The 24,227-nt window shown below is 40.8% G+C and overlaps 1 protein-coding gene across 2 annotated transcripts in view; it reads left to right on the forward strand.

Moving 5' to 3' along the window:
• Positions 1–757: 757 nt before the first annotated feature.
• The window catches only part of Cubn (cubilin), a 226,607-nt gene continuing 203,137 nt past the window's right edge, over positions 758–24,227 (forward strand). Inside the window, exons 1-13 of one of the 2 annotated variants that reach the window (XM_055593908.1) lie at positions 758–986; positions 1,560–1,686; positions 2,538–2,633; positions 3,643–3,681; positions 5,931–6,032; positions 6,665–6,768; positions 13,187–13,313; positions 14,175–14,337; positions 15,310–15,441; positions 16,660–16,761; positions 19,934–20,055; positions 21,049–21,235; positions 22,332–22,444. In XM_055593908.1, coding sequence (XP_055449883.1) covers positions 874–986; positions 1,560–1,686; positions 2,538–2,633; positions 3,643–3,681; positions 5,931–6,032; positions 6,665–6,768; positions 13,187–13,313; positions 14,175–14,337; positions 15,310–15,441; positions 16,660–16,761; positions 19,934–20,055; positions 21,049–21,235; positions 22,332–22,444 — 1,527 coding nt within the window. In that variant the 5' untranslated portion in view covers positions 758–873. Of the gene's footprint in view, positions 987–1,559; positions 1,687–2,537; positions 2,634–3,642; positions 3,682–5,930; positions 6,033–6,664; positions 6,769–13,186; positions 13,314–14,174; positions 14,338–15,309; positions 15,442–16,659; positions 16,762–19,930; positions 20,056–21,048; positions 21,236–22,331; positions 22,445–24,227 lie in introns of those variants that run through there. The other variant, XM_055593909.1, reaches the window with a different exon arrangement.

The following is a 24,227-nucleotide window of genomic DNA, read 5'->3' on the forward strand; positions in this document are numbered from 1 at the left end:
CATATATATATTATGTATTTTGTCATATATACCCCCATTACCCTCTCTATCTTCTACCTCTTCCCACTGAACCCCTTTTCTAAAAAGCCCCCTTCCTGCTTTTATGCCTTGCAGTGTATGTGCTGTGTTAAGTTTAACTAGGGTTGCTTATGTGAGCATGAGTGGGGATTATTCACTGGAGCACAGAAGACTTCACAGTGGCTCCCCGACTAGTTATTCCCCTGAAGTACCTCTTAATTCTCTTGAAAAGTGTCCCTTCTGATGTGCCATGGCTTTGAATTTTGACATAGAATCTTTCTTTTTTGGTTTCCTTTTCTTTTTATTGTTCCTGTTTTTGTTGTTCAGGGTTGAGAAATGTTTGCAAATTCAGAAGCATAATTTACTTCTGTTTTATGCCAAAATTTTTATAGTTTTAGTTCTTAAAGTTGGGTCTTTGAAAAGCATTTAGCAGTAACATCTATGCATGGCATTAGATCTAAAGAAAAAAATATCACTTCTTTTGCAGAAATTCTATTTCTCTAGTACCATTTATCAAAAGCCAAGTGCCTACTAAGTGAGGATTCCTTCGGTGGATGTCTCCAAAGCAGCTGGTTACTGTTTCAAAGGTTAAACAAATAATGATTAATTTGTACATGACTTAAGATAGATTTTGACCCTTGCAAGTTGAACAGTACTGAAGATCTAAGATCATTGACATTCTTCAGGAAGGAAAAAAATAACTTAAGCCTATTTGGAAAGACCGCAAAGTTAAAGAATATTCTGCTGATCAAAGTCCAGCCGCTGGGCTGCTGCTCTCAAATTCCCGGACTCAGTAGGCTGGAGTGGTCTCCCTCTTGCCCGGCGAGCTGGGAGGCTGCGGAGGAACTGAGGAACATGTCCTCACGTTTTCTCTGCGCTTTTGTTACTTTCTTGATGATAGCCGAATTGGATGGCGAAGCTGGGGCGCTTGAACAGAAGCGACAGAAGAGGGTCCTTGATCTCCACCAGTAAGTAGACATGTGGCTTATTTCTCCTTATAGACCGGGGTATCTTCCTCGCTGTCTGTACCAAATAACCAGAGATGTAACCACTGTTTTCTGGAGGAAAACAGTGATGTTAAAAGCCAACAGGGAGAAGATTTGGGCTGGTATAAGGAATTGTTTTCTTATCTACCAATATTGTCTGCTTGTGAATGAGTCACATCTGCAATTCCAGGGAAATATCGTTTAAAAATTCTCAGAGAAATAATGGTGCATGAACAGAGAAGATTTGGTGGGGTTGGATGCAGGGTGAAAATACATAGAGCAAGTCTATCATTATTCAGCAAGAAACTTGGTTTTAAAATGTAAAATTAGGCCGAGCAGTGGTGACATATGCCTTTAATCCCAGCACTCGGGAGGCAGACACAGGTGGATCTTTGTGAGTTTCGGGCTAGCCTGGTCTACAGCTCGAGTTCCAGGACAGCCAGAGCTGTTATACAGAGAAACCCTGTAAAACAAACCCTGAGAAAAAAACAAAACAAAGCAAAAACGTAAAAGTAGATATGCTAATTCTGGTGAATCTCTGCTTGAATTGTACAGGCCTCGGATGACCTCGGAGGGGGGGAATTTAGTGTTTCTCACAAGCTCCCAAAACATTGAATTTAGAACTGGATCTCTGGGGAAAGTCAAATTAAATGATGAAGACCTCGGCGAATGTTTACACCAGGTAAGGTGCTGGAAAAACACATGTGTTGCTTTGTATGTCTATATGTAGTAGCTCAGTTGACCAGCTCACTAATAGTGGGCACTTTGAATCCTGAGCATTCTCACAACCGGAAGCTAAGTTCTTAAAAGGAGCCATGTAAAGGCTTCATGGTGGGCAGAGAGGGACCAATACCAGAAGGGGAGGCCATTTCACGGGGCAGGTTTCACAGTCCAGAGAAGACCCAGAAAGTTAAACAGAACTCTCCTGCCACGGAGGGAAGTAAGAGGGGACCAGAGGCAGGCAGCGCTGTTCCATAGCAGCGTGCTCACTTACTCTCTAGCTTCATTGAATGCTGTAGAGAGGTCACATGCTTGTATATTATATCATTTGACTCTCAGGCAGCCCCATGAAGGTGTTTGCTAGTACTCCATTTAATGAGCTACAAGTATGGTACACTGCTTAATACACACAAAAAAATACACAATGAAAAATTGGGGCTAGATTTAAAATCCAAAAGGTCTCATTCAAAAATCATGCATTTTGTAGTGTTGGGAATTAAACCCAGGGATTTTTACTTATCAGGCAAGTTCTGTATCATTGAGCTGTATCCTCAACCCACCACACTTCTTAAAAAGTACTGTGAAATGTTATATTATGGGGAAATGCATGTAGAAAATTCATTGATATGTTGGCATAGAAGAGAATCAATTGAATTGTGCCGTATCTATTTTATTCTAATTATTATAAGTGGTATTTCTCTGGAGAATGTCAGAATGAGGCTTTCGTGCTTTCTCCCATACGATGGAAATGTTTTTTTCCTAATGTTATTCTTCTCCTTTCTCTTCTTCTTCTTCTTTTTTTTTTTAAATTAGATCCAGAGAAACAAAGATGCTATTATAGACTTAAAAAAGAATACAACTGGCCTTCCTCAAAATATACTTACTCAAGTCCAGCAGCTTAACTCCAAGGTAAGGCTGTCACAGGCATTACACTCATAGTGACATGTCAACTCCGTTTCATCTTTAGATGATTATTGTTGCGTTGTGAACTGTGGGGTTGTGGCATTACTATACTGGAGGCTAGGGAGTGGCAGGAGGGTGGAGGGAGGAAGGGCTATGGCAGGGATTCCTTGCTAGACCTAGCTCTGCAAGTCCTCACAGAATCTTCTTTACCCACGGAGGGGGTTATCACTGTCCTTTGTGCCTTAATCACCATGTGAAAGGAGCAATGAGTCTGCTTATCAGTGGGTTGTGCTTTTGTTTTGTTTTAAGACCTTTAAAAATTTACAGGCAGAAAGGAATGGGATGGAAAGAAACACCAGAAGGGAGAGGAAGGAGGAAGAAAAAAAGTAATGAGTGAAAACCCAACAACGTGTAAAGAAGTATAGGAAAGAAGTGGGAAACAGTAAGATCTGGAGAGGACAGGAACTCCACAAGGAGAGCAACAGAACCAAAAAATCTGAGCACAGGGGTCTTTTCTGAGATTGATATTCCAATCAAGGACTATGCATGGAGATAACCTAAGACCCCTGCACAGATGTAGCCCATGGCAGTTCAGTATCCAAGTGGGTTCCATTGTAATAGGAACAGGGACTGTCTCTGACATGAACTGATTGGCCTGCTCTTTAATTACCTCCCCCTGAGGGGGAAGCAGCATTACCAGGCCACAGAAGACAATGCAGCCACTCCTGATGAGACCTAATTGACTAGGATCAGAAGGAAGGAAAAGAAGACCTCCCCTATCAGTGGACTTGGGGAGGGGCATGCATGCAGAGGGTGGAGGAAAGGAGGGATTGGGACGGGAAGAGGGAGAGAACCACAGGGGGGATACAAAGTGAATAAAGTGTAATTAATACAGAAAAAAAAGTCTGCATGGGCTGTGAAAAAAAAAAAAAAAAGAAGTATAGGAAAGGTTACCACTGTAGGGAAAATGTCCTTGCGCTAGCTAATTGATGCATTTTCCTCCCCATTGCTACAGCTCGTGGATCTTGAGAGAAATTTTCAAAGTTTACAGCAGGTAAGTGCTGGAACTAGTATCAGTGAACTTTTAGTGAACCTCACATAGCCACTGCAAATGTGTACACAGCCTCTCTAAGCTAGATGTGGCTGTCGCTGCTCTGCAACTCTACTTAGGACTCAGGAGGCTGACCCGGGAAGACTCCCAGGAAGAGAGTGTGAACCAGCTCAGGGCACACAGTGAGCTACAGGCCAGCTTGGGATACATCGTGGAACCTTGCCTAAAACAATGGTTTAAGAGGCAGTAGTTTAATTTTGCGGGATACATGATCAGTATCAAGAACTTGATTTTCCACTGTTTGAGTCCTGTCACTGCTTGTGTCCCCTAGGGGCATGTGAGGGCATTATGCTACCCTAAGATCACGAAGAATGTGAGATGTGCTTCTGAGTTCACAGCCCTCCTTTAGCCATGCTGCAGTGGGCTTATTTGTGTGCTCTTGGTCAGCTAGTGATCCCCCGACTGGCATCAATAACTGGGGTTCAAAAGCCACATAGCCTTTCCAAATTGAGCTCAGAATTCTGGGGGTGTGCACTGTTCTCATTTCCTTAAAACCTCATTGGCTGGTAATTCAGCTTGAAGCACTTCCTAGAGCAAATTCACTATAACCTTGCCACCTGTATACCCCACTGTGCACGTTTATGCTTTTCACCTTCCTTGTGGGTAAATGACTAAGACTTCTTTTGAGATCTTAACCTTCTGTCCAAAGACGTGTGTAGAATCTACCGATACTTAACAATCCTGAATGGCATTTCTGCAATTTCCGGTTAGCAGTGTCTCCTCTAATAGTCATGATTTATTTCCATACTGATTCAAGCATTATCTCCCACTGTGGGAGTTAAGCCTGATAGACAAGTTCATGGTCCCTTTTCGTCACTTTGACAAAGGATTGTACCTCAGCCTTCATCTCTGCAGGGAATAGCTGAGCACACGAGAATGAGCAAGGGATAGTGAATGTTCTGGAGCACAGCAGTATGGAGTTTTCAAACTCCTACAGTGCTTCCCAGTCTCACTGCTGGAATTATGATCAAAATTAGCTTTCAGTGTTCTCTCCCCCACCACTCAGGATGTTTTTAATGGCTTCCAAAGTCAATTTCTTTCTGCTTTTGGATAGGACAAGGTCAGCTCAGTCTCTGCCACTCTGTACCTTTCTGCTAGACACCCCCCTGCCCCAACCTCTGGCTTCTAATCCAAAGATAGCATTGCTTTTGTTCACCAGAAAACTCCTAAGTTTGTGGCAAATGTTCTTAATAACACCCTTTGGCCCTTTCATGGACGCAGCTCATTGGTTCTGGAACAAAGACAAACGAAACTCGGAAAGAAAGCAGGGCTCGTAATGAGACACGTGTGTGTAGTCCTGCGAGTGATGAGAAGGCAGAGAAAGGATGGGCTTTGCAGTGAGCAGCACTGGGCCAGCTGAAGATCTTCTAGCTCTGAATTCTGGCCACAGAACTACGTTGATCTCCTCTGAGTCTTTGTTGATACGTGTGTATGGATGTGACAAACATTGTCCCCGTTTCAAACAGAATTTTTCTAAACTCAAAATAGTATTTTACAGTACAGTAAAATACCGTAGCTGCATCGTTACTTGCCTTTTCTGAAGCAGTTGCCTCTGCACCCCCAAGTCTTTACAAATGATGCAGAATTGAAACCGGTAGCTGATGAAGGGCGAGATCCCCACTTTTGTGGACAAAGGTAGGCCTGTTTGCTGCCCTGGCCTAAACGCGGTCAGGTGAGCAGAAGGTGAATGGTGTATCTTAGCTGGCCACATTTCAAACAAAGGGGCTTGGAGAGAAAAGAGTCCAGTCATCTGAGCCAGTGGCTGGAGGGGTAGTAATAAAAGATGATCAGTTTTCAAAGGCTTATCTAGAGGTACCTGAGATAAGACCACTAGGTCAAAGAATGGAAATTTCCATTTCATTTTCTTAGTGCAACAGGAACATCCATTCTTACGTCCACACTCTAACCCTTTATTCCCATCTAGCAGCACACATTTCTCAGATGAACGATGCTCCTAAGGAACAGGGAATTTTCTTTCCCATCAATGTCTGAAGGATGCAGAGGGCTAGGGAAAATGAGAATGCTTGCTATTTTCACAAGGGAATTGACCTGAAGAAGAATGTGAGGCACTGGAGGAACTCTGGAGGAAGCCCTCACAGATGAGGAGAAACCCACACCTGAGCCTGCCCTTCACTGTGGGCCAAGGGCGACCACCATTCCCTCACTGACTTAACTGCACTATTGTTTTTCAGAGCGTGGAGAGAAAGGTTTGCAGTAGCAATCCCTGCCGAAATGGTGGCACCTGTGTCAATCTGCACAACTCCTTCTTTTGTGTCTGTCCTGCGCAGTGGGAGGTGAGTCATTTGGTCTTCCACTTAAAAATCAAAGAACTGTTGGTAGGTGAGTCAGCTTTGCTTCTTTGGACTCATTCAGACACAACTCATTATCCACTAAAGTTTCCAGGACTCTGTGGCTTTACGAGTCTGAATGAATTGTGCCAAATGGCGGCAAAGTTGACTATTTAACCCACTGAGCCCTGCGCTATCTTGGGCAACTCTCACAAATGAATACATCAAATGGTAGGGCATGATACTGCTGTTAGCATTGCTTAAATAGTTCGGCACTGGAAATCATGGGCTGAATCTTGGAGTGCATATGTTAAGTATTCTTGCCCTGTTTCAGCTGTAGTGGGAACCCTGCTAGCATGGGCATCAACACAAAGATTGCTAAGTCACTAGCACCTTTCTGAAACGAGGGCTCGTCTATGTAAGGATTCTCCTCCTTTGACCACTGTGCTCCCGTGAAGAGATCCTTGGTATCATTGGGTCCAATCTGAGTTCTAGAGGAATCTTAGCGCAAGAAAATGTTATTAATGTTGGATTTGGCCTTATCAAGGACTTACTGTGCACGTATGTCATTAGGTATATTGTGTACATTAAGCACATTGTGTGTAAGTGTACTCACTGAGTTCTTTACATCTCTGCAGGGTCTTCTCTGCTCAGACGATGTTAACGAGTGTGCAGTTTACTCAGGATCACCCTTTGGCTGCCAGAGTGGGTCCACCTGTGTGAATACAATAGGGAGTTTCAGGTAATTTCTTTTTAAATGTCATGTGTGATTCCGAAGGACAAGAACAAAAAATAATTAAAAGTATCCACATTAATGTCTATAGTACCAGAAAAACCCACAGGGGTTACTTGGCTTTTATTGAATATGCTCATAGATATTTTTGCTTAAATAAATGAAAACCTTTCACCCCATGAAGAAGTCATTTTGCCAGCATCGCTGAGGAAGAAGAAGGTATCATGACCGCCGCAGAGCAGTCAGAAAAGCATAGTACAAATTGAGCTGATGCCTGAACAAGAACCAAAGCCTTAAAAGGCAGCTATGAGATGAGTCTGTGTGGAAGGGGTGCAGTCCAGCCTTCCGTGTCCCACAGCTGCCTTAGTTTAGTTCCGTATACTAGCAAGCTTACAGCCGCAATAAGGGCGGTTCATTCACACTATGTAAAAATGTTTACCAGAACAAATCAGAGATCGACATAACATCCAGAGAATCAGCTAACTCACCACAATCTAATTAGCTACAAGGTCCCAGCCTCAGTCCCCAGGCAGCTTGTCTCCCTTTATTTTTTTAATTTTAATTTTATTTTTTATATTAATTATAGTTTATTAACTTTGTATCCCAGCTGTAGCTCCTCCCCATCAGCCCCTCCTAATCCCACTCTCCCTCATTTCTTCCCATGCCCCTCTCCAAGTCCACTGATAGGGGAGGTCCTCCTCCCCTTCCATTTGACCCAGGCCTGTCAGGCCTCACCAGGACTGGCTGCATAGCTCGTCCCCCTTTAGGACTCACTTTTTGTAGTGTTTTGCTCATCTTTTGCTGTTTTATTTTGGCTGCTTGCCTGTGTCCTGCGGCTTCATAAGGATTAAGAAGCCAGTTCTGCTGCTGCACTGACTGCTCATCACTCTGCAGAATGATCTAACCTGATTAAAGGGCAACGACCTGCCGTCTTCCCTGTGCCTATGGCGTCTTGTAACAGTGCCCTCAGAAATGAGTGTAGGCTTTTGCTTTTAACCCCCGTCATCTCTGAGCACATTTCCTCAAAAGTTTTTTTATGAGAAAACAGTCCTTTTGTTTCTTTAATGTGAGCTTTAAAGCTTTGGTTCACTCTGGGTTGATAAAGCTGACTCTTGCAAAGTTCTGGTAAACAGATGTATAAATTCAATTATTGTGCAAAACCCAGAATGACCACCTTTACCTTAAGTCTAGTTCTGTTATCTGGGGTGGGGGAGGCTTATATGGGGAATGATGAGCTCAGGCATTAACGAAAGCCACAGCTTTGAAGGGCAAGCAGTGTATTCATTTGAGGGCTTGACTTTTTGGACTTTGGATCTAATTGAAATGATGCCCAGTGCCACTGCTGTTATTCCCTTGAAAGCATTATCTCGTGGTTTCTGTTTATGGCCATTTATCAAGCAGAATTTCCAATTGGAGATATAGTGACAAGTGTCCCAACCTGACTCCTGGCACATATAACTGCTTGCCTCCCCAACAGCTAGTAATGTCCTGGAGATTAGATATCATTCCAATCTTCCTTTATCATCGTCGTCTTTTGGTGCATTCTGTGAAAGTGGAGTGATGATTGTGTGGGTAGAATGGGAGCCATTCACACAAGCCATTGCTGTTATTTCAGAGAGTTATTTTTCATATATACCCCCATAGAAAGTACAAGTGGGCAGGAAGTGGGTGGGAGCCTGTAGCACTCACAATTTTTGCATGTCAAGGTTGAGATATGCACAAGGGAAGGAAGAAAAAGAGGGGGAGAGTGACAGGGAAGGAGAGAGGGAGAGGCAGCATTTGTTGTTTCTCCAAACTAGCATCCTTCTTCAAGACAGTATTGGATTGGCTCTTGTTCCCCTGTGTTAAGTAAAGCACAAACGCTTCTCCTGACCCAGGACCGGTCATTGTCTCTAGTCGCCACCTCATCGATTTGCTGGGGCATATTTGAGAGCAGAGCATTTAACTCTGTCTTTCTTCTTGGTGTGAAAATAGTTTATGAGGCCATGTACCATCAACATATAACTTCAGGTGTACCCCAGTGACGTCTGTGTGAATGTCTTTGCTGTGTGAGTGTGCACACATGGGTGTCCACAGGTGCACACGTATGTGGAAACCAGAGAACGACCTCAGATGTCCCTCCTCCGATGCCCCCCCACCTCGTTTTGTTTTGTAATTTCTATTATTATTTTATTCTATGTGTCCTGGTGCTTTGCCTGCATGTATGTCCGTATACCACATGTATGCCTGGTGCGCATCGAGGCCAGGAGAGGAATTTGATCCCCTGGATCTGGAGTTACAGATGCCTGTGAGCTGCCATGTGAGTGCTGGGAATCAAACCCAGGTACTCTGGAAGAGCAGCCAGCGCTCTTAACTACCTACCCATGTCTAAACCCCTTACCTTGTTTTATGAGACATAGTCTCGCACTGGCGAGGAAAATGCCAAGTCATCTAGGAAATCAAGACCCAGGGGTCCACCTCTCTCTGCTGCCCCAATACTGAGATTATAAGCACTGTGCTTAGACTTTCCCCCCTCTTTTTAAAAAATGAATTCTGGGCATTGAATTCTGGTCTTCATGCTTACAAGAAAAGCAATTCACTGACTAAGCCTTCATTCCACCCTCAAGTAACTTCTTGAAGGGATAAAACAAATACATAATATTTATGACCATGAAATTTAGTTATTGCTTTGTGAGTCTGTATGTAATAAAATAATGAAACATTTAAATAATTTCTTGTATTCTGTTAATTATGAGAGATTAAAATGCTTAATAATCAGTGCTCTCACTGGAGTTAGAAACCCCGTTAGGAAACTGCTACATGGACTTGATAAGGAAAGCATGAGCTGCTGTTAAATGTCCTGGATCTGCAATGTCTGGACGTGGTAGGCAAAGATGGCTCCTGTGTGAGGCCGCCTCAACTAAAAGAAGGCTGTGAGTCACTGTAGTTGGGGGAAGTGGAATTCTTTCTTAACAAGATTAGTAATCAATAACCATAAATGCCTTTGAGAAGATGAGGTGCAATGCAAATACTAACTAGTTGGATCCCTGTTTCATAGAAATTTTTTTTTCTTTTTTGGCAAAGGTTCTTCCTTAGAGTGATGAGTATAGGGTAAGATAAAATTTTATCTTCTTCCATGAATTCTCTTTTTTCAAAGTTTTTTTAAACTAATTAATTCAATTTACATCTCAGTTGTAGGCTCCTTCGTCCTCTCCTCCCAGTCCCACCCTCCTTCTCACATTCCCCTCCCCATTCATCAGCTACCATGAGAGCTAACAAAAAGATAGTTTTCAGTGTTGCTGTCTTGTCATCATTGGAAAAGTTGCTCCTGACTGTCTCCTGACTTGCTTTGTATGTAGGAAAGCTCTTGGGGTCTGATCTTGCCATTGATGGATGGTATATGTACAGACCTACAAGGCTTTCTAGGAAGAAAATAAGCTGTGCTTGTTCCCCAGGCACACGGTGCTGATTTGATGTATCTTCCTGTATCTATATTATTGGCAGATTTTAAAACACAGCAAAGTTTAAGTAGTGAAGATAGTCTCGTTTGGTATCAGATGCTAGTTAGGTATTAAATTTATTATCTCTTTCAGTTATTCAGTATACTGATATTGAGCCATGGACTCTAAGACAAGTTAACTAGGACTATGAAGGATATTTGGTGTCTTCTCAATTGACAAGTGCATTTCTAGTTTCTGAAAACTGAAAAGCCTAGTTTTATTCTACTAGAAACAAACCAAGAATAAAAGGCTGTTACAAGAACTAGCAACCAAGGCCTTGAGAGTTGGCTCATCAGGTAAATACACTTGCTGCAAAAACCTGATGACCTAATAAGATCCCTGGATCCTACAGTGGGAGACAACTGCCTCCTGCCTTCAACACATAGAGTGGCATGTACATACCCACATTCCAACCCACACTTCGTACACACACATGCATACATAATAAATGAAATTTAAAAAGAATTAATATCAAAGGCAGGAATACGAGTAAGGTAGTTTAAAAATACACACATGGTTTATTATTGCTTCATATGATGAATTACTCTTCTTTTTAAAAGCCATACTGAGTCACTTTGAAAACATATTTCACAGTGAAATGCTGTTATATTAAAAAAGACACACAACTGAAAAGTCTTCCCACTCACTTACTTTCCTCCTGAGAACGGAAATGGGACATGGACAAACAGTGGAGCAAAACAGACCAGGGTTTCTGTTCATCTTCTCTCACATATTGGTTCTGTGTCTGTAGGCAATCTTATTTTCTGCATGCCTATAAAACATGATGAACATGTTTGCTTTTGAAAATCATGGCAAGGAAGCCTACACTTGGTTTATTTTCTCATTCTCCTCCTCTTCCTGTTCCTCTTCTTCTTTTTCTTCATTTTCCTCCTCCCTCGTCTCTTATTATCTAAATTTAAGTGGAGGAAGTCTACTTTGTATCTGGTTAAAAAATCATATAAGATTAATGTCCACTCATCTTCAAGCGATAATGGCTAGGAAGAAGGAAGTGAGAGCTAAGCAGAAAGGGTTGCCTTTGGGTGCATGGCCAAAATCTCCTCTGGCATCTTAAGTAATTTTCCACTGGTTAAGTACTTAGCTGTCAGAGAAACACATTTCTTAGTACTTCCTAGAGAGGAATGCCTTTAGAAGAGGAGTAATGAATGAGTTGGTTAGTACATTGACAGAGGTGAATGGTTAATACAATTTTCAAGATTTAAACTTGCATCACTTTGTCCCCGGGCTTTCTAAACACTCTAATATCTCTTGTATAGAAAATTCATTTTGAAAACTTGTAATAATTGGTTCTGAGTTGTCTTTTACATGACAAATGTATGGAGAAAACAGAAAAACATTTAGCAATGAATCAAAATGCTTAAATATGTATAAGAAATGCTCAAAATTGCTGTAATCCCAAAAAATGCGATTAAATTCTCTGGAAGAGTATTCTTTGTAAAAATGAGATAGACAAGAGGAAAGAGAACAGGGCATAAAGGAAAGTATGGAAAAGGGCAAGTAGCTATTAACTGGGGAGCTAGCATCCAAGTATAACTTTAATCCCTGATTATTCTTAATTCATGATCTGGTCTTAATGAGAAAAGAAATCCTGTAATGTTCATTGATATAACTTACTAATTAAATAACTTTTGTATAATTATGTAGTGGTGCTATAAATTGCACAGATCATACTTAATATATTTTACAAAATTTTCATTTACCTGAAACAGAAATTTAACTATGTCCCCAGTGTTTTCAGTTGCTAAGTCTGGCAGCTCTACCTGACCCTGAATGGATGCTGCTCTCTACACACTTACTGTCCATCTCTGGCAACACACATTGATCTTTTTTTTTAAATGACTCAAAGGTGTCATCCCAGCAATTGTTGCTAGGTTTAACCATGGCATGCCTTGTTCTGATCTAGACCTGGATTCTGGTTGCTTTCAAACTCACTCCCTGCACTATTGTCACCCACACATTGACATCTTGGTAACATGCTGCTACCTTTATGCATATTGCTAAGATAACGTCCTACTTTGTTGTAAACCATTTTTTTCCCAGAGCTGTCAGAAACGAGCTCCAGGTTGCAGGCATGAAAGACGGACATGCTCTGCAGACACTCCCTCCTCGTCTCTGGCATCCTCACTGACACTCAGTTTCCCTCGGGATGACTCTCTGCTGGAATCTAGCAGTGACCTCTAGGCTTGGCTTTTCACTCTCTAGGATGTGCTCACACTTAGCCTGTGTGAGTCCTTCATCCCTTACCACACCACCCAACCTTTATGCTTCTACCTTACAAGCCCACTTTCCTACTGCTTTGCAGATCTACAGCTAAGCCAGCAACTTAAAGATCCACAATAACTTAAACTTTTCTCATTTGATTTTGTTTATCCCACATGTCACATTTTCTAGTGATAGAGCATTTCCTAGTATTTAGGTATCATATGATAATTATATTTTGTTATTGTTAAGATATGTCTGTGAACAAAATGTCCTATCGACTGCATTTCTTCCTGACAGAATACATATTGTCTTCTGTAATAGAAAGGCCGCTGGCATAGATCATCACCTGTGCCACAGGATGAATTCTTAGTGAACTTGCTGATCTTTCCTTTTCCCTTCTTGAATGAACTCCATCACCCGTGATTTACAGACCTCTGACCTTTGAGAGGATTGTTTGATGACTGAGAGCAAAATAATTTATTGCGCTAGCCTTATGAAACACTGAGTCATGATCTCTAACAGTTGATTTGCAGAGATATCACATCCATTCAATGCTCTGCTTGGAGAACTGGGGAATTTTATTCTAAGGCTGCAGCTGACAAAACTGCAATGCTGGTTTATTATTAACTTTTCTGGTTTGCAATGTAGATATCTTTTACTGATGCCAATAGCCAGGATCTGCTATTAAAAACACAAACTCTGACCTTGTGCCCTTGTATAACCAACAGATGTGACTGCACACCTGATACGTATGGACCTCTGTGTGTATCTAAATATAACGACTGTGAACAAGGCTCTCGGCAGCTCTGTAAACATGGCATCTGTGAGGACTTAGTGCGAGTGCAGCATGGACAGGTGGGTCCCTTCCTCTCGGCTCCCCACAGTGGCTCACTCCCCATGCTACTACTGACTCTGTACCAGCTTTGCCCTGCGAGAGACTGCAGAGGTCAAGGCCTTTCCATCCCTTAGCAGGTGAAAAGGGAGGTGACCTATACAGAAAACTGAACTCAGAAAAGAGAAACTAATTTGTCATGCAAAATATGAACCTTCTTATTCCTTCATGGATCTCTCTGTGAGGCATGACATCCTGGCCTGTGGGCTTAACAGTGACAAGACATGCAAACATTACAGGCTCTGACTTGTGTCAACAACATGTTATGTCTAGATTTTTCCGGCCTTGAGTTCCTGCAGACGTTATGGGTCTATCTAGATCTCTGATGTCCCTCTCTGCTCTGGGTCCTACACACCTACCTCTCGGGTAGCCTGACCAATTTTGATATTTTGTAAGAATTTTAGTTATTTATTTTTAACTCATTTTTTAAAATTCTTAAGTGATGGAAAACAGTTCCTTCTAGCAGTAGGAGAGTAGGGGAAGGAATGAAGGGAAGGGTGGGAGGAAGAGAAGAGGTTGTCAAAAAGGAAATGATTGTCCAAAGTCTGTGCCTACTTGGGTGTTTATACCTTTAAGTACATAGCTGACTGAGCTCATTGACTTTAATTACAGCTCTTGATTATTGTTGCTCTTTCCTGGGCATCTGTGGGATAAATTATAGGATCCTCTTATCCTGAAATAAAGGTGTTCCTTTTCCATGGTCTAGTCTAAATGCTTAAATCATATGGGAAGAAAAAGAGAATCCACTCAACTGCCCTGATCTGAATGAATGTTAGACAATAAATAGCTGGTTGCCTTTATTTACTTTATTTTTTTCCTGCCAGCCAAATTTTCACTGCATCTGTGATGCTGGGTGGACAACGCCGCCAAATGGTATTGCCTGCACAGAGGACAAAGATGAATGCAGCCTCCAGCCTTCGCCTTGTTCAGAACAGGCGCAGTGTTTCAACACACAAGGCTCCTTCTACTGTGGGGCCTGCCCGAAAGGTACTTTCTTGGGGACACATGTTAGGCTCTGGATACCACACAGACAAGGCACCAGACAAGGAAAATCTATTTTTCTCTACTACTGATGGATAAGAGGATTATTTTTCAGAAATGTCCAAACCTAACTGCGTGTCCTCCTATGGCTAGAGCAGGTCCCTGGTGGAGCTGGAGATTTGACAGAGTGTGCTAACATCCAACTTTGGGGCACAACTGGACATAGCATTTGAAGGGTCTAACCTTGCCTTGCTGTGGCTGTCGGCTGGCAGTTAAAAGCTGTGCACTATAACCCTGCTTCTCCTACTACTCAGCTATTTAGGAATCTGGGCAAATTCTTGACTGCTTTGTGTCTCTGCTACAAGAGTAGTTCTTGCTTTCGACTGTCCTGAGTATCCTATAGCCTTGGTATAAATGGAGGTGAGCTGCTTCCTCGGCCCCAAGGATTGGCTTGTTAGGTGAGGCCACTGTGTTGAGTAGCTGAAGAAGCTGAACTCTGACCTCACTACAGTGTACTACAATAACTATACGAGATCATCGTAGAACTCAGCATGTGCCATGAGCAAAGCACTGCTGTGATGTTGGTTAGCTGTTAACCAGACTCCAGGGAGCTTACAAATTTTTTGACAACATGTTAGGAATACTCATTTTAATCTATAGTTTTGTGTAGAATAAAATTTTATTCATTAATTTTTCTTATTGTTAAAATGTTTATTTTATTTATTTATTTTAGTAGGGGAGGGTACATGCATCTGCCTATAGAGGTCGGAGAACAAATTGGAGTTAGTTCTCTCCTTCTGCCACGTGAGTCCCAGGGACTGAACTCAGATGATCAGGCTTAGCAGTAAGCATCCTTATCTGCTGAGCCATGTTGCCAAGCCCAAACTATTTTGTGTATGCTTTAACTATCTGTATTTCTTCTTTGTTAAGTTGTTAGCAAGCACTGATCTTTCAAATCCTCTCATAATTTTTCTCTAGGCTGGCATGGAAATGGTTATGAATGCCATGACATCAATGAATGTGAGATAAACAATGGCGGCTGTTCCACGGCTCCACTTGTCCCCTGTCACAACACGCCTGGATCTTTTGCCTGTGGGAACTGTCCGCCAGGTACTACACCAGGCTCCCGATGCCATCAAGGCAGTGCACCTGCAGGAGAATCTGTGCTCACTTTAAAATGATTTCTAAGAAAAGGAATGGTGGGGGTCTTTAAGTTCCAGTAAACTAAGGAAGGAGTGAAAACAGTGCCAGCAGCAACAGCAAGCAGTGAGAAAACACAGGGGTGGGAAGTGCTTCTGTGAGAATCTTTAGGCCCGCCACTCCAGTGGAATTCTGTGAGAATCTTTAGGCTCGCCACTCCAGTGGAATTCTGTGAGAATCTTTAGGTCCGCCACTCCAGTGGAATTCTGTGAGAATCTTTAGGTCCACCACTCCAGTGGAATTCTGTGAGAATCTTTAGGCTCGCCACTCCAGTGGAATTCTGTGAGAATCTTTAGGCCCGCCACTCTAGTGGAATTCTGTGAGAATCTTTAGGCCCGCCACTCCAGTGGAATTCTGTGAGAATCTTTAGGCCCGCCACTCCAGTGGAATTCTGTGAGAATCTTTAGGTCCACCACTCCAGGGTTCCCACACAGACCCATTTATTTAATGCGTGCGCTGCGGACTGTTCCCAGATACAACACATGTTGTTTCCCTTTTTCTTCGGGAAAGAAGTCATTCTGGCTGTCCTCTAGTTTAAATAAAACTAGTCTCCAAGAAGTTCAGAGAGTTCTGGGCAACAAATTGACCCCTTTGGTTTTATATAAAAATATATATGTTATATATTTATTGAAAATAAATTTTCATACAGTATATCCCAATCATGGTTTTATCTGTCCAAGCCCTCCCAGGTATTTTAATAACATGAAAAATAATACTTCAGACAGCTATAATAATTTGTCTCCAAGGACATTAGCCACTGAAATTAAGATGTGTCAGTTTAGAGCTAGCCATTTTTAAGACACCCCATGGTTACAAGCACACCCCCCCACACACACAAATGCAAGGGCGTACACACACAGCTGTGCACACAAACATGTGCATGCACACACATATGTGCACACACCTGCACACACATACACACACCAAGTCACAGTGCTGTTCGTGAGCTCTTTAACTCATCATGTCCTCTTTCCTGTTGATGGCTTCTGTCAGTGGAGTTTCTTGTCCTGTCTACTTGGACGACAGAATCTCTGCAGTGTCAGTTGTCGGGATTCTAATCTCAGACAGACATTGTCTTTCTCCCATATTCTTGACATGGCTCCTCACCCTCTGCTCTGCTTTGGTCAGGTTTCAGCGGCGATGGGAGAGTGTGCAATCCCTTGGACATTTGCTCGATCCATAACGGAGGCTGCCACCCCGATGCGACCTGCTCCTCATCTCCTGGCCTAGGTGATGACTCGCCCCTCTTTGTCCGAACAATTCCGCATTCTAAAACTAAATTCCTTCTTCTTGAAATTCCTTTGCAGGGCAAAGTCTTGCTCTGTAGCCCCTCTGACCTTGAAATCATACAATCCTCCTGCCTCAGCCTCCCAAGTGCTGGTGTTGCAGACATGAGTTACCACTTACAATTATTAAAGTTCTTGTTTGATCTTCTAACCAAAATCTAATCTAGCTCAAACACCTACACATGTTTAAACGCCGCACTCTAATTACGCTTAAATGATATACTTTGACTAGAGAATGTTTCCTATGATAATTAAGCCAAATAATAAATTAATAGCTTAGTAAGCAGGAGAGAGAAAGGAAAGAAGGACTCGTCACCTTCATTTATGACTTTTATTTATGTGCCATTGGCTGGAATTGTTCCATTTGGCTACAGCTGGCAGCAGAGAATATATAGCATTTATATCAAACATCATGGATCCAGCTGAAATACAGAGTTTGCTGCTAAGGATGGGGAAGTGGATCCAAGGTGATCTCACTGTGGTACTCCACAAAAGAGGGCCAGCTCATCTATGCGGCCACATACCTCTTTGACAATTGTCTCATTGTTGTCCCGGCCAACAGTCCCTGAAATGTGTATGTAGCCCAGCTATCACAATCACAGCGACCATATTTTTGACTTGATCTATTTTATAGCCAATAGATAGTTGGTTAGCCTTTAACTCTGCTTTTTTGGTGACTAATGAATAAGAATGTTCATTTTTTTATTGATCAGCTTTTCTATTTCTCATATACATTGCTCATTTGCTTTCTTATTAGCTTGCAGTTTTTGACTGTACTGAGCAAATCATCTTCCCATCTATGTTGTGTTTCACAACACATTCTTCATAGCATGCTGTTCTCTAGATTTTGTATTAGTATTATTTTTTATTTAGAGGCGTAAGAATTTTACCGACAAAGAACAAAGTAGTTTTCTTATTTTTTTTCCCTTAGCTTCAGATTGAGAAAGGTCTTTCCATTGAATTCTTTACAGATCATTTAGTCATGTTCTTCTTGTGTTTTCTCTTGAAAACATCAGGAACTTTGATAGTTTTATAATCTACTGTTCACTTATGTATTAAATGGAAACCTAGATGATATTTGTCCAAATTGATAAAACTCTCCTCATCTATTAAATATGACATATTCCTTTATCTTTCAAATTTTTACTAATGTACCTTCAATGTGCATGAATAGATAAGAATACATACGCAGGGCTATGCGTGCATTGTTGTACACATCTTATACATACAAGTTACCAAATGCTTCTTAAGTGACTAACAAAGTAGTGATGAGGTCAGGAGCAGAGTTCCTCAGAGAAAACCATTTGATTTCTCCCTTGGTCCCATCATACTCTTCCTGTCTGACAATGGTCAAGACATCTCATGCCTCTACACTCCATTTCTTCTTTGTGCAAACTCATGGCGGTGAGAGACCAAAATGAAACACACACTTATGAAAATAATATTTTTATGGCCAGGACTGGTTGTGTCTTAGCTGATGAGAAGTAGAATTCCCTGTTCCTTTCTGATCTTCACTACAGCCTGTGACCTTGCCTGAAGAATGGCAGCAATGTCCAGGCAAAGTGTAGCATTGTCCGAGTCCTTACGCTTTCCCTCAGTTAATACTTTCAAAGAAATAAATTAATAAAAGAACGTATCTTTATGCAGGAAAGATAGCTGTATGTCTTATTTTTAAATTCATATCTTGCAAGTATTATGACCAGAGGGCATAAAAACATCAATATCTATTTATGTTGTAAATTGATCATGTTACATAATTTATTCCATTTGAATTCTTCAGCAAGACTGTCTATCCATTTTCATCAGTATTTACTGGTGCTGGAATGTGCTCAAATTAATCATCATATTAATTTTCATGTATTAGTCTGGCTATTTTATAGTAATAAGAACAATGTATTTCTTCAATGACATGTGACCTTCAGTAATTAAGGAATCCGAAAGTCTTTGGGTATTGCATTTAGTGGACTTTTCTAAAATACTAAAAGGGGTACTTGTGCTAGGCATTATGACAGAATAAAATTGAAAAATCATGGATGTTTTAATGTTATCTTTACCTTTTATCTCCCTCATAATTATCAGTGGTACTGAAAGATACAATAATTTAAAAAATTGGCCAACTTCTCTCTCTGACCATTTTAATTGTCATTGCTTAAATTTTCTTTTTTTTTAAAAAATTATTTATTTATTATTTATACAGTGTTCTGCCTGCATGTGTACCTGTGCACCAGATCTCAGTACAGATGGTTATGAGCCACCATGTGGTTGCTGGAAATTGAACTCAGGACCTTTAGGAAGAACAGTCAGTGTTCTTAACCTCGCAGCCATCTCTCTAGCCCAATTGCTTAAATTATCTAACATGGAAGTGAAGAGATAGAAAACCTGTTGAAGAAACATTGGTGTTTGCATTTTGTTTATTGTATTAGTATGTTATTTAATCTGTGGTTTCTCTACAAGATCCTTCGAGTGCGTCAAATTTATTTGTAATGAACCAGTGCGCACGTGCAGTCTGCATGTGCCTGTGCTGGAACACGAGAACTGCCCGTTTAATGATAATCCTGTGCTATCCCCAGGGCCACAGCCAGAAAGTGTCTCTTGACTCTTCACATTCAGACTGTGTCTCCCTGGTCCGGGCACTCTGTGTGTGCTCTGTTTTTATCTGTGAAGTTGTAAATGTTTATTGCAGGATCTGTTTATGGAGTTATTGGGAGGACTGAGTAATCTATCTGTGTAGCCACAGATAAAGATTGCTTGCAACAGACGCTGTTGCGCCATAAAACTCTTTATTTTCTACTAAACATCCCTTTGTGAAGAACTCTCACTTTCTTTTTTATACTCCCTCCTTATTTGTGTGTAGCCTTAGATCATCTGTCATATGAGATGAGAGCATACTTGCAAACTTATAGATGGGAAATTAGAAACACTTACTGCTTCGTTTTAAGATAAAATGGAAAAAGCAAAGATTCTAGTCATTTCTCCTGTTGCTCTGTCTTGCCTGTCCATAGGAATAAATGCGCCCAATGTTGGTGGATTTTTATCTGGACACCAGAATTGAATTTCATGACTGCCTCTGAACCAAGGATATCTGCACTTACACATCCATTTTTATTTCTCAGCAGGATCCTTCTTGCCTCTCTGCACCTGTCCTCCTGGATATACAGGAAATGGTTACGGGCCTAATGGATGTGTACAACTCAGTAATATTTGCTCAAGTAACCCGTGTGTAAACGGACAATGCATAGTGAGTCTTGCTCTTTCTGGAGAGAAAAAAACTTGAAAATAATCATGTCTTTACCATTTTATTTTGTATGATTCATAAGTCATTTTTTGGGGGGGTGGGTGGGAGGATTTTTGTATCTTTGTTTCTTTTTTTCTTTGTTTCTGTTTCTTTCTTTCCTTCTTTCCTTCTTTCCTTCCTTCCTTCCTTCTTTCTTTCTTTCTTCCTTCCTTTCTTTCTTTTGTATGTTTATTTGTTTTGAGACAGGATTTCTCTGGGTATCCCTGGCTGTTCTGGAACTCAGACTGTAGGACCAGGCTGACTCAAACTCAAAGATCCACATGCCTCTTCCTCCTGAGTGCTGGGATTAAAGGCATGCACTACAACAGCTCAGCCATAAATTTTAAGATAATGATTCAAGCTTTATGTTAAGGTCTCTCAATCTCCGATTACAGATAGGTAGTAACTTTGGGTCTCAGGAAAACCAATAAACCAATCAGTTGCTTTTTAAAAAAAAAAACAAAAAAAAAACCACCTTATTTATTTATTTATTTACTTACTTACTTATTTACTTATTTTTTATGGGTATATGTGTTTTTCCATGAATTTGTGTGCTCCATGTGCATGTGGGTGAGTACTGAGTCAAGAGGGTGTCAAGATTCCCCAGAAGCAGAATTATAGGCAGTTGTGAGCTGCCTGAATGGGTGCTAGGAACTGAATTCTGGTCTTATAAAATGCAGTAACCTCTTTTAAATTCTGAGCTATATCTTCAGCCCCCATTTAGTTAATTTTTTTATTAATGATTTTCAAAATAGTAAGAAAAACCTATAGTGTTATAGAAATAAATATGACTAATATACTCAGTAACTAATGAATTTGTCTACTGAATATATAATCTGTAGTTCAATATCTGTTAAATATATACCATATGTTATCACTTCTTTTCATGATTTGGGTTGGTTTTGTTATATCGTCTAGCCACTTGATTTATAGTATGGTGCTCTATTTTCTTCTTAGGAAACAGTGTCTGGTTACTTCTGTAAGTGTGACTCAGGCTGGTCTGGAGCCAACTGCACAGAAAACATTAATGAGTGCCTGAGCAGCCCCTGTTTGAATGGCGGCACCTGTATTGATGGCGTCAACAGCTTCACTTGTGATTGCCCGAGCTCCTGGACTGGGTATTTCTGTCAGATTCCCCAGCGAGGTATGCAAACAGTCAACACAGTTTGGAGGGACCATCCTCCAGGAGGCCTTTTGCATATTTGCCAGTGTAACCTGGTTTCTTCACCAGTTTAGATGATGAGAAGTAGATTTCTCCTTGCAGAAATAGCATAGACTTCGCAAAGCAGATAATTATAAACCTCATTTTAAACAAGAAACATTTTTCTTCAAAGACATTGTTAGTGATTTCCACATTTGATATATTCTTTGGACAATGTACCACATACTCAGGAATTTCCCTTTCTGTTTTCCTAGGGCCACTTCCTGCACGCCAGGCCTCTAATGTTCACAGAATGCTTTCTCCCTTACTCATCACTCTCCTAGTTCCTGAGGCCCCGTTCTTCCTTGCCCAGTTAAGCAAGGTTCAGATTGTTTTTCACTTATCTCACATGAACAACCTTCACTCTGTCCAAATCACCATATATTTCTCTAGTGCTCTATAAATATTCTCATTGCAGCCAGCTTGTTTTTCTACTCAGTCCCATGGACCACACGAGTATTATCTTTGTGTGTGTGTGTGTGTTTTTCTTTGAGGGATATTTCTCTTTACAACCTCCAGAAACTGCTTCCTCACTTCCTATCCAGACGTGATTAGTCCTTAGACACCTCATTCAGACTCTTCATCATGTCACCTCTAACTACACCATGCTATCTCTTCTTAGTCCTGCTTTTGAGTCAGTGCATTCGTTGAGATGTTACTACATGTTTGGGACAATGATTGAATGCAGAAGCGTAAAACATCCTCTCTACTTATCTGCTCACCAGTAGTCAAGGAGCTAAGATGACCACAGGGCAGCAGGAAGGTGGCAGCATAAAATGGAAGAATTAATGCTGTGGTTCAATCATGTGGGGTAAATCTAGTTCATCAAGGTTTGGAGAACAATAGCCAAAGGAAATAAAGGAATCAAGTAAAGTTCGTGGAAAATGTGATGGGAATGAAATGGACTGTAGATACAAGGACTGTGTGGCTTGATGTCAACAGAAAGGGGCAGAGAAGAGGAAACTGTGGGCCAGAGGTTCCTGCTCTCCTCCTTTTGGTAATCTATGAAAAACACAGTTCTTTTTCTTTTTTCCCCCAGCTTGTGGAGGGGTCCTCTCAGGGACACAAGGAACCTTTGCTTACCGGAGCCCTGACGATACCTATGTTCATGATGTTAACTGCTTCTGGGTTGTCAGAACTGATGAGGATAAGGTAAGTATAGTAACGATTGTCTGTGAGCATATCCCACTTGTATATTAAAAAATATGACACATGCGACATGCATGTGCATGTGTATGCACACATGTAAAGTACAAATGATAATTCCATTCTCACATAGTAGGCATTTACTATGTGCTTGTTGGGCTTTGCGCTAGCCTCTTTGTTTATCTTGCTCTAGCTTCATACCAATTATTTGAAGTAAACAATATCTTTATTTTATAGTTGAAATAATAGAAAATAAGAGAAGATTGGTAGTCTTTATTTCTTTAATACTACGTACCTTAGAAGAGGAACAGATGAATTTCCCAGTCAAGTTTAGTTCTGCAGTCCCTTTTATTCCTTCTTTCTTTCTTTCCTTCCATCCTCCCTTCCTTCTTTCTTTCCTCTCTTCCTTCTTCCCACCCTCCCTCCCTCTTCCCTATCCCTACTCTTTCTCTCTCTGCACCTCTACCCTCTCTTACACCTGAGAGTGAAGGATTCCCAACATTGTTTGTCTAGCTGTGGGTCAGTAGTTAATCTAATCTGTAAGACCATGCTGTTACTGTAAAAGTAGCATTTGACCTTTGAACTCAGTAATTGTCATTAAATGCTGGCATCTGGTATTAAGATGACCTCCTTAAGTAGTGTCTCCTCCATGCCAGGTACCATATATATCAGAGTACTTTAAACTCTAAAACTAGGATTATCAATCTCATTTTAGATGTGCGTAAATGGAGCCTAGAATTTGAGAAAAATTTGCAGATATGTGTATTTTTTAAATGGCATTTGGTTTTTAAGAAACGTAGGCTCAGGCCATCTGACTCCAAAGTTCGTGACTGGGCCACTATGTGAACACTTAAAACTAAGACCTGAGGTCATGAGTTTTATTTTTATTATTCCTGAACTTCCAGATTTCCAAGGTATTCATTTTCTAAGCAATTCATAGACTTAAAGCTGTATGCTTTAATAGGTAAGATTTTCCCCTTGAAATCTTACTAACTTTTCCCAGCAAACTAATGTTATAGAAGACATTGTGCAGAAAATATTATTTCCCTTAAGGAAGAACAACCAATTGCAGCACGGTCATTACACAATAGAATAAACTCCAAAAAAGTTTCCCACTGGGTATGTTGTGTGAATTTCCTTCCTTCCATTTAGTTCTAATGAATTCTGTTTCCTGACATTGAAATTATATTTTTCTAAGGAAAAGATTCTATGGAAAAATTTTTGTTTATTACAGTTTTAAAGAAAATTTATTCTTTTTTGTGATACAATTTTATATAGTCTCTTCAGCATAAGATATAATAGAAAACATGAACAAGTAATTAAGATTTATGTAATTTACATTTAAATTGCTTTGTCAGAAAATAATGTAATTTTAGGAAACATAGTAAATATTCTAACATAGAATTTTAAAAATATATAGAAATTACTCATCCTAGCTAAATACTGTTATAATCTTAGATTTTGGTGGAAATTAAATCGGGCTTTTTTTTCCAGATGTTTATTTTAAAATGGGTTATCAGTTTAAAATCTTTTGTATTTTACTACATTCAAAATGTGCTCCTATTTACTCCATTCTACTTTTGTGCTCAGTACTTTAACATTACCCTCTTCCTGTTTTCTGCCCTGGGTACTGGTTGCTTGGTACATTTAATGATGTCCCGAAGACCTGCTGCCTTCCCATGCCCACTTAACCCACACTGAAGTGTCTCAGTCCAGGCTGGACACCTGAGACCAATATGGGAGAGGGGAATCAATATGGGATAGGGCAATCAATAGGGGATAGGGGAAT

Source organism: Psammomys obesus, unplaced genomic scaffold (assembly GCF_907164565.1).
Source record: "Psammomys obesus unplaced genomic scaffold, mPsaObe1.curated_primary_1811, whole genome shotgun sequence".
In the NCBI taxonomy this organism is placed as follows: domain Eukaryota; kingdom Metazoa; phylum Chordata; class Mammalia; order Rodentia; family Muridae; genus Psammomys; species Psammomys obesus.